This window comes from Chionomys nivalis, chromosome 5, assembly GCF_950005125.1.
Source record: "Chionomys nivalis chromosome 5, mChiNiv1.1, whole genome shotgun sequence".
In the NCBI taxonomy this organism is placed as follows: domain Eukaryota; kingdom Metazoa; phylum Chordata; class Mammalia; order Rodentia; family Cricetidae; genus Chionomys; species Chionomys nivalis.
Window position 1 is genome coordinate 28,750,310 of NC_080090.1, and position 9,252 is coordinate 28,759,561.

The window sequence follows — 9,252 nt, forward strand, 5'->3', positions numbered from 1 at the left end:
TATTTTGAAACAAGGTCCCACTAAAAAAAAAAAAAAATCCCTAATAGTCTGAAATCCACTGTGTAGCTTAGACTGACCTCAAACGTGCCATCTTCCCAAGTACTGCGATTATAAGCATGAGCTATCACTCTCAGTTTTATACATACTCTTAGAAGTATGCCACTTTGCAGGGCTGGAGAGACAGCTCAGTGGTTAAGAGCATGTACTGTTTTTCCAGAGGACATAAGTTCAAGTCTCAGCACCCACGACATGTGGCTCATAACCTGTAACTCCAGCTTCAGGGAATCTGACACCTTTGGCTTCCTTAAACACCTGCACCCATGAGTACATCCCCTGACACACATACACATAATTTAAATGTAAGTTAAAAAAAAAGTATGCCACCTGAAAGCTAATTATAAATAAGCTATTTACTGTACTTTCAGTTCTTTTTTATTAGACTATAAAAGATACAATGTCAAGTGACATACCCATTCTTTAACTAGGCATGTACCACAGTATTATCTCTAAAAATAAAGTTTTTTATTACAAATTGTCCTAACAATGTGCATTAGGTAAAACCCAATGTATACCTACTTTAAGACAACATAGCAAACATCCTGAGAAATTAAACATGGTTACAATAATGTAACTGGGGGGAAAAAAGCGGCTGTTGAGATGGCTTAGCCGTCTGTGCAAGCCTAATAACCTGAGTTTGGGTCCCTAAAAGCCACAGAAAAAGTCAGATCCTGGTAAAGTTGTAAGATAAAAGGCAGAGACATAACTGCTCCCAGGAAGCTCACAGCCAGCTAGCCTGGTAGAAACAAGAGGAAGAAAACGGAAAGACTGACTATAAGCTAAAAAAAAAAAAAAAAAAAAAAGGAAAAAACCCACCGATATAATATGCCTCTTTCTCAAAACTGAAACAAGCAACAAAACAAACTAACCTGAGACAGGTAACAGTTATGGCCACCCCAAAGCCACAAAATTAATAATTAGGAAGGTGGGACTCAAATTCAGGTTCTCTGGCTCTAAGATTATGTGTAGATATGAGCTACCCAATCAGATTAAAAAAAAATTTAATTGTATCCTTATTTTGCACACCAGAAACGTGCACACAGGAAATAAACTATTTTAAAAGAGAAACTTACTTCTAACACGTTCTCCACCCTGTTTAAGGCCTTTGTTTAAGTGTATAGGTATTTTGCCTCCAAACACACAGCTAGAAGGACATTTAGAGATAATTCAGATAAGAGAAAAACAGGTACTAAAGAATCAGATCCAGAGCCAAATGCAGTATTGACTGTCTGCAAATCCAGAGGCGAAAGAAAATGATACAAGTCCCACCTGGGATACATAGTGAGTTCAAGGTCGGCTTCGTCTACATAGTTAGACTATGTCTCAAAAAAGCAGATTAAAAAAACAAAATCAGCCGGGCGGTGGTGGCGCACGCCTTTAATCCCAGCACTCGGGAGGCAGAGGCAGGCGGATCTCTGTGAGTTCGAGACCAGCCTGGTCTACAAGTGCTAGGTCCAGGACAGGCTCCAAAACCACAGAGAAACCCTGTCTCGAAAAAGAAAAAAAACAAAAACAAAAACAAAATCAGAACTAGAATTCTAGGATTTTCTTTTTTCTTTTCATTTTTTTGAGACATGGTTTCTCTGTTTCTTTGGAGCCTGTCCTGGAATTAGCTCTTGTAATTAGTTCCAGGCTGGCCTCGAACTCACAGAGATCCACCTGCCTCTGCCTCCCGAGTGCTGGGATTAAAGGCGTGTGCCACCATCACTATTCCCAGATATAGCATTGCAATCCCCACCCCCACCCCCAAATTTTTTTAGGTCAGGTATGTAACACATACCTGTAATTACAGAACAGCTGAGGCAGAATTGAGTTTTTAGTCAGCCTAGACCACATGGAAATAACCTTGTTTCAAAAAATAAATAAAAATATCACAGTCAACCTAGGCCTGGCAGCACAGACCTGTAATAGCAACTACTCAGGGTCTGAAGTACAAATGACACCAAACTCTAAGCCACCCTGGGTTACAGTGATTTCAGGACTAGCTTGAGCATCTTAAATGAGACACTAACTCAAGATCAAAACTTAAGATAGATAATGATAGAAGTCAATGGTTAAGTGCCCACCAAGCATAGATGAAGCCTTCCCTGGGTTCCTTCTGTACTGCCACACCCACAAAACAATAGCAAAGAATAGGAACTTTGTTCTTTAATCAAAGACCATTTTCCTCAGTTTGACCAATTGATTTTGTGTCAGTATGACCTCCTTGTATTATATATACATGTATGCTAAACTTTAGGGAACATGAGACATTGCTATCAAAACACAGAATCTAAGTTTTCCGACTTAAAAGTAATTATAAATTATAACTAAAGCAGCCAATGGAAGGGACTTCAACGTATCTCAGTAGAGCACTTTTCTGGCATGCAAACAGTCATGAGTTCCATCCCAAAACCACAACACAAAAGATTCCAGGTGCATGTGGTGGCATATCTATAATCCCAGCATTTAGAAGGCTGGGACGGAGCATCAAGCTGGAGGCAAGTCCGTAGAAGAGTGCTGCTGTCGGCTCTGGTCCTTTTGCAATGAGTGACTATTATAAGCAGAGAATAAATGGCATCTATTACTCCCTCCAAGGTTTTGCAACACTGGATAAGAAGGGACACAGAGAATGTACAAGTTAATAAAGGGCAACATTAAGCCGGGCGATGATGGCGCACGCCTTTAATCCCAGCACTCGGGAGGCAGAGGCACGCGGATCTTTGTGAGTTCAAGGCCAGCCTGGTCTACAAGAGCTAGTTCCAGGACAGGAACCAAAAGCTACTGAGAAACCCTGTCTCGAAAAATCAAAAAAATAAATAAGGGCAGCATTTAAGTCAACCCTTGTGATTACCTATGCATGACCTATACAAGACCGAGAAGGAATGCTAGCCTTCCTTTCCTTTCTGAGGATGTATACTGTTAATGGTTGATGGGGTGGGAGATAATTCTAAACCATGTGTTTGCCAGCAGATCCCCTACCATGTGGGTGCTGGGAACCAAACTAAACCACTGTCCTAGAAGAGCAGCCAGTGGTCTTATAGCCCTTCCGCTTGTTAATCCCCTTTCCGGCTAGCACCCATCTCAACATTGGGGGGGGGGTGAGAGGCTTAGGGTTGTTCATAGTACAGGCATCTTACCCAGTCTACAAATGGTGCAGACATACAAAATATCAATACACAAACATTTTTTTAAAAATAAAGTGTTTAAAGGGACACAAAAAAGGGTAATGGGATTATGACATTATGTACATGTATGAAAATACCATAATGAAACCCATAAGCCATTATTGTATATAATATATGCTAATAAAAAGTTGAAAATTGCCAGCAGTGGTGGTGCATACCTTCAATTCTAGCACTTGGAGGCATAAGAGATCTCTGAGTTTGAGGCCAAACTGGTCTAGCCAAGGCCACAGAGAGAAATCCTATCTAGAAAGAAAAGGGAAAGTCAGCCTGGAGCTACATGGAAGAAAAGGAAATAATCGGCAAGGCAACTAGTGACCAACGGTGGTATGTGATTATGAGCCCAAGGCTGGTTTCTACTGCTCCTAACTACTATCACACAGTGTGTCTCCATTTGTTCATAACCGATTTGGGGTTTTTTTTTTTTTGGTTTGGTTGGGTTTGTTGTTTTTTGTTTGATTTGGGTTTTTTGAGACAAGGTTTCTCTGTAGCTTTGGTGCCTGTCCTGCAACTAACTCTTGTAGACCAGGCTGACCTCGAACTCAATGATCCGCCTGCCTCTGCCTCCCAAGCGCTGAGATTAAAGGCGTGCACCACCACCACCCGGCCACAACTGATTTGTAAATGGCTTTTCTATCTAAAAAAAATTACTCATGTTTTAAGAATGTGTTTCATTTCTACATCAATGTTGAATGAACTTAGTTACAAATACACTGGCATAAGTCAACACGAGCCAGCAAATTAAATTTCTTGCTCAGGTTTACTTCTATGTAAAGAAAATCATTCTTCTCAAAATCCAGTTATCCGTATCAAACTACTAAAACACCACAGCTCAAGAAGACAACTACAGAGCCAGGTCCAATTCATGCAAATGGTGAGTTGGAGGCAGAAAATAAATTCAGCTATATTAAAACCTGGTCTTTAAAAGAAAAAAAATGGTCACTGCAAATTTTGTTACAAAAGATGAACATTTTTTAGAAATTGTACCACTAGTCTAGGAACTTGGGAGAGTACTGTCAAATTCAATTATTAATTTTAATTTACTTTTGATGACATACTAAATGTAGAATAAAACATGGCAATGCAGATGTAGGCCAATGCAATTCTCATGGTCTTCTATACCACAGAAAACAGCCCAACCAATAAATACACACCACACATCAAAATCAGTAAAATATAGGTAAGGTAGTCATCCCTTAGACTCCCTTCCACTCTTGGGCATTCTCAATTTAATAAATTTCTATTTGCTCTGGAAAAAAAATTAAAATACAAAACTTTTCAGAGCATATAATCCCCCAGTATTTAATGTCAAATTCTCCCTAAGGTTGAATATATGCTATTCTAATTTCATTGGTTTCTCATACAGCTGATCAAACGCTAACTTTAATTCTAGATTATATGCCATTGGTAGCAACACAAGCCATAAACTCAACACTAAAAAGGCTAAGATAGCAGTATCAAGTTTGAATTTGAGGCCAGCCTGAGCTAACACAGGGAGCTCCTGCCTCAAAGAGGGGTGGGTGAAGGGGATTCTCATCTTTCTCTGACTGTGGATGTACAAATGTGACCAACTACCAGGCTTTTGCTGTTAGGACATGATGGACTATTCTCTGAAACTGTGAGCCAAAATAAACCCCGCCTCCCTAAATAAGTAAAATTTAGACTATTAAGAATAACTTCGCTACACAGAGTAGTTCCAAATAGTCTACACATATGTTCAAATTCCATTTCCACCATTTACTAATTGACAAGTTATTTCTTAGTACTTCAGTTTTTTCCAAAAAATGGACATAATGCCTACCACAAAGAATTCTTGAGAATGTTATTATACTCAAGTTTAGAGCAAGTATTAAGTTGCTATCAATTATATTGCCTGCTAGTAGTATTACGCCTCTAAAATGGCCATATTTAGATACTATTATGGTCAAGGAAAGATCAAGTAAACGTTTCAGAGTTGGACAAGTCACTATATATGGTGGCGCACGCCTTTAATCCCAGCACTCGGGAGGCAGAGGCAAGCGGTCTCTGTGAGTTCGAGACCAGCCTGGTCTACAGAGCTAGTTCCAGGACAGGCTCCAAAGCCACAGAGAAACCCTGTCTCGAAAAACCAAAAAAAAAAAAAAAAAAAAAAAAAAAAAAAAAAATCATAGCACTTAGGATACCTGAGGCAAAAGAACTGCTATGTTTGATGCCAGATGGGCTGTGCAGCAAGATCTGTCTCTTTTATAACGTTAAAGCCAACAAATTATACTTAATAGTGTTTACTTTTAAGATTTTTTTTTAAAATTAACACCCTAACTTTAAATTTCACCAGAAAGCAGTCAAGTCTATTAGAATAGGAATGCAACAAAACTTGATGCTGAAAAATTCAAGACCTATCTGTAAAAAATTTTAATCTAGGAAGTCAGATGACCACTAGTACACCAAACATAATTTTCAAACCTTCCAGTCAGGGCTGGAGAGATGGCTCAGTGGTTAAGAGCACCAACTGCCCTTCCAGAGGTCCTGAGTTCAATTCCCAGCAACCATATGGTGGCTTACAACCATCTGTAATGAGATCTAGTGCTCTCTTCTGCCATGTGGGCATACATGCAGGCAGAATGTTGTATACATAATAAATAAATCTTTAAAACAAACAAACAAAAAACAGATGGATAAATAAACCTGGAGTTGTTTGTACTAGTGCTGGAATCTGGGTCCTGCCATTTTACTTTATTTACAAAAAAAAAAAAAAAACCTTCCAGTTAACTATGCTGGAAAGAAACCAATACCTATACTGCTTGTTTTTTCCTTTCTTCCAACAACTTGTTCTCTATTGCTCACTATAAACCTATTATGTGATGTTAAGAAGAAAATAAGAAACAGGCATGGGTGTGGTGGTGCTCGCCTTTAATCCCAGCACCTGGGAGGCAGAGGCAAGTGGGTCTCTGAGTTCCAGGCCGGCAAGGACTACGTAAGAGACTCGGTCACGAAACGAAGAACAAAAAGAAAAAGAAATACTCTTATAATCATTCTAAAGTGATAAACTATGTTTTCCTACTAAAAATTTGAAATTCCAAGACTAACTTCTTCCAACTTAGGATAAAATTCGAGATGGTAAGATAGTCGTCGAAAGCTCTCCATTAAGAGCTAGATCATAGTCTCTATCACCACTAGTAGGGAGGCTTAGGCAGGAGCATTTCAAGCTCAAGGCCTGAACAAGTTAAGGAGAACCTATCTCTATTTTGGTTTTTTTTTTTTTTTAAGTTTTGATTTAGCCCTATCATATACTATTTGAACTACGACCTGGTGTACAGTTATATGTTAAGAATTATTTTCAGTAAACATGAAAAGTCTATCATGCCTTCTTAACTACAGCCTCCCTTACAGATGAACATAAAACTGTATCCCTAAGCAAAATGGAAAATAGAAGCATTTCCCCCAAGGGAATATATCAGACTCCACGGCAAAAGTAGCAGGGTTTATATTCCCTAATTCCCCATGCCACTTTCAGTATTTTCAAGTGCAGGCAGAGCAACTTCTGGATTTGGCTTATGCAATTTAAGAAACATATACCACCTTGCCATGCTTCAACCAAATTCTAAGGCTAAAACCAACTAAAACGGTGGGTTTTTTTTTTTTTTACTGTTTTGTTTTTAAGGTGGTTTGCTCTTATCCTTGGTCATTTAAAATCTAAAGGAGATGTCAAGAAAGCTTGATATAGGTTGAAAATGTTAAAAAAAAATACTTTCATAAGCAGATCCTATATGAAAGAACTTCCAACCTATTCCAGTGACTATTGGGTGTGGGTAACTTTTCTCAGATTAACACAATCATGCACTTTCACTATACCAAGAAAATTCACTATCTTGCCCTACATCCTTAAGTATATTACCTCATTTAAGAATATTTCTAGAAACATTCCTCAAATTAGGTAGGCAAAGGTCAATTTCTTCCTCCTCTGCGTTTCTCATGCTATTTCCTTGGCTTTGTCATCTAAAAAGAAAGGAATTTTCTTTGTATTTTTATAATCTCAGTTGTGCAAATAGAGCTGGTTACCCAGGTGCACGCTGTTTCAAGCCTAAATCTTCCCAGGTCCAAATGGAAAAAAAGACAAGGGAGGGGAGAACGCAGGTTTGGGAAATAAGCCATTAAAAAAAAAAAAAAAAACTTTAACACGAAGGTAAGGGAAAATTTAAACCAAATCCAGAAAATTCCAAAAACCTACTCTAACAACAAAAAAGTGTTGTACGTTTTACAATATGGCACTGAGATTTCAAAAAGTAAACAACTAATGTACCTGTCCCTATATTGATTTTAAAAACTAAGAGTATTCTTTGTAGAAATTTGAAGTTGGAGATTCTTGGTCATACTTGAACTTCTCATTTTCCTCCACCGGGCAATTAATGCACCAAGAACCTACCTTCCCATCCTTTTCAAGTACAAGAGCCATAGTAAGTTTGGAGTTAAACATGAGACCCCTACATAATCTAAGCCTTAAAAAAAAAAAAAAAACTATATGGAAATGAAGTGTGATGGAAAACTGGGCATGGAGCTCATATTCTAATGGAGATTTCCTAAGTAAGAGAAGACGCTGGCATTGAGCACATTTCAAGTAGACACAGGGCTGAAGAATTTCCACAGAGAGAAACACTTGTCCTCAGAACGCAATGGCCTTGGGGAGAGCCTCAGAATCCACGGCCACCGGCTACTTCCACAAGCGGACTTCTCAGAAGCATCTTTAGGAGGCCACATCAGCTTCTCTGCCTTCGGGGGGTCGGGAAGGAGGGGCGCCGAACACCGTCTTCCCTCTCCGGGAGCTGCAGCCTTATGGACGCGCTTCAAACCTGAGCTCCTTCCAGCTTGCACGGGGAGAGGGGGAGCGGCGGAGCGTGCTTGCACCCTCGCCTCTCGCACCGGCGCCGGCGTGCGTGTTTACGTGTGTCGGGTGGGTGTGGGAGAGGAGACAGAGAGGTCCTAATGAGAAGATGGAGGGGGAGAAGAGAGAGAAAGAGAAGGGAGGGTCGGGGATCAGGGAGGAGGGGAGGCACCACCTTTCTTTTCTCTGCTCTTCCTGGGGATCTGAAAACTCCGCCTAACGGGCCTTTCCGACTCTTCGGCGCCTTTAGGGACAGCGGCCGCGGCCGCCTCGGAAGCGTGCTGAGGCTGCTCGTGGCTGTGGCTCCGGGCGGTCTCCTCGGGCCCCGCGCCGCCGCCGCCGCCGCCGCCATCTTGTGGCGAGGACTCCGGCTCCGGAAGCGCTGGCTTCATCCCGTCGTCTCCGCCGCCGCCGCTTCCCCAGCTCCCGTCCGTCGAAGAGGCCTCGGTCTCCACAGCAGTCGCCATGGCGCGGGCGTGAGCAGCTCCGGGAAGCTTCCGCCCACAAGGTCGACGGGCGTGCGGGGGAAAAGGACGGCGAGGCTGGCCCGCCGCCGGATTCTCCCCTGCCCGACCCCGGGGGCCGCGCTCGCCCGCACAGACGCCTCCCGAACGTCAAGGCGGCCCCAGCGCGCCGTTCGCCCCCGTCCGAGAGCCGCGCCCGACCCAGGCGGCTTCCCCCACCAGCCCCGGCCACCAACGTGCTCGCGTCGGGCCCGGGAGGGGGCGGAGCCTCGGCGGACCCGCTCCGCCAATGGGAACGCAGAGCACGCCTTCGCGAATGCGGAGAGACCTGCGAGGGGGCGGGGCCTCGCGACGCCGAGCCCGCCAAAAGGGGCGAGCGCCACGCCCGGCGAGAACGTCGACGCCTTCGCCTCCGGCTGAGGGCCTGGGCCGGGCGGAGCGCTGTGGATTCCTGAGGCCCAGCGTGGTCCGCACCACGTTGGAGGAGGCCAGCCCAGCGGGGTCTTTCCGGACACTTGGCGTGACCTCTTTCCGGCATGGCCGCTTTCTCGCCTCCTGAGTTCTGTGGGCCGAAAGGGGCGGATAATTGGCTGATCCCGGTCTTGTGACTCAGTTTAGCACTGGATGCTCGTACAAAGGCGCACGGTTCGATTCCCAGCAATCACATGGCGACTGACAACCAGCCGTTAACTCCATTTCAGGGGATTCC

General features: G+C 42.9%; 1 protein-coding gene across 4 annotated transcripts in view; it reads right to left on the bottom strand.

Moving 5' to 3' along the window:
• Tasor (transcription activation suppressor) overlaps positions 1 to 8,754 on the bottom strand; it is a 53,157-nt gene extending 44,403 nt beyond the window's left edge. For all 4 annotated transcript variants that reach the window (XM_057769602.1, XM_057769601.1, XM_057769604.1 and 1 more), the window contains exon 1: positions 8,255 to 8,754. In XM_057769602.1, the coding sequence (XP_057625585.1) occupies positions 8,255 to 8,546 (292 nt within the window). In that variant the 5' untranslated portion in view covers positions 8,547 to 8,754. The remainder of the gene's footprint in view (positions 1 to 8,254) is intronic.
• Positions 8,755 to 9,252: the final 498 nt, after the last annotated feature.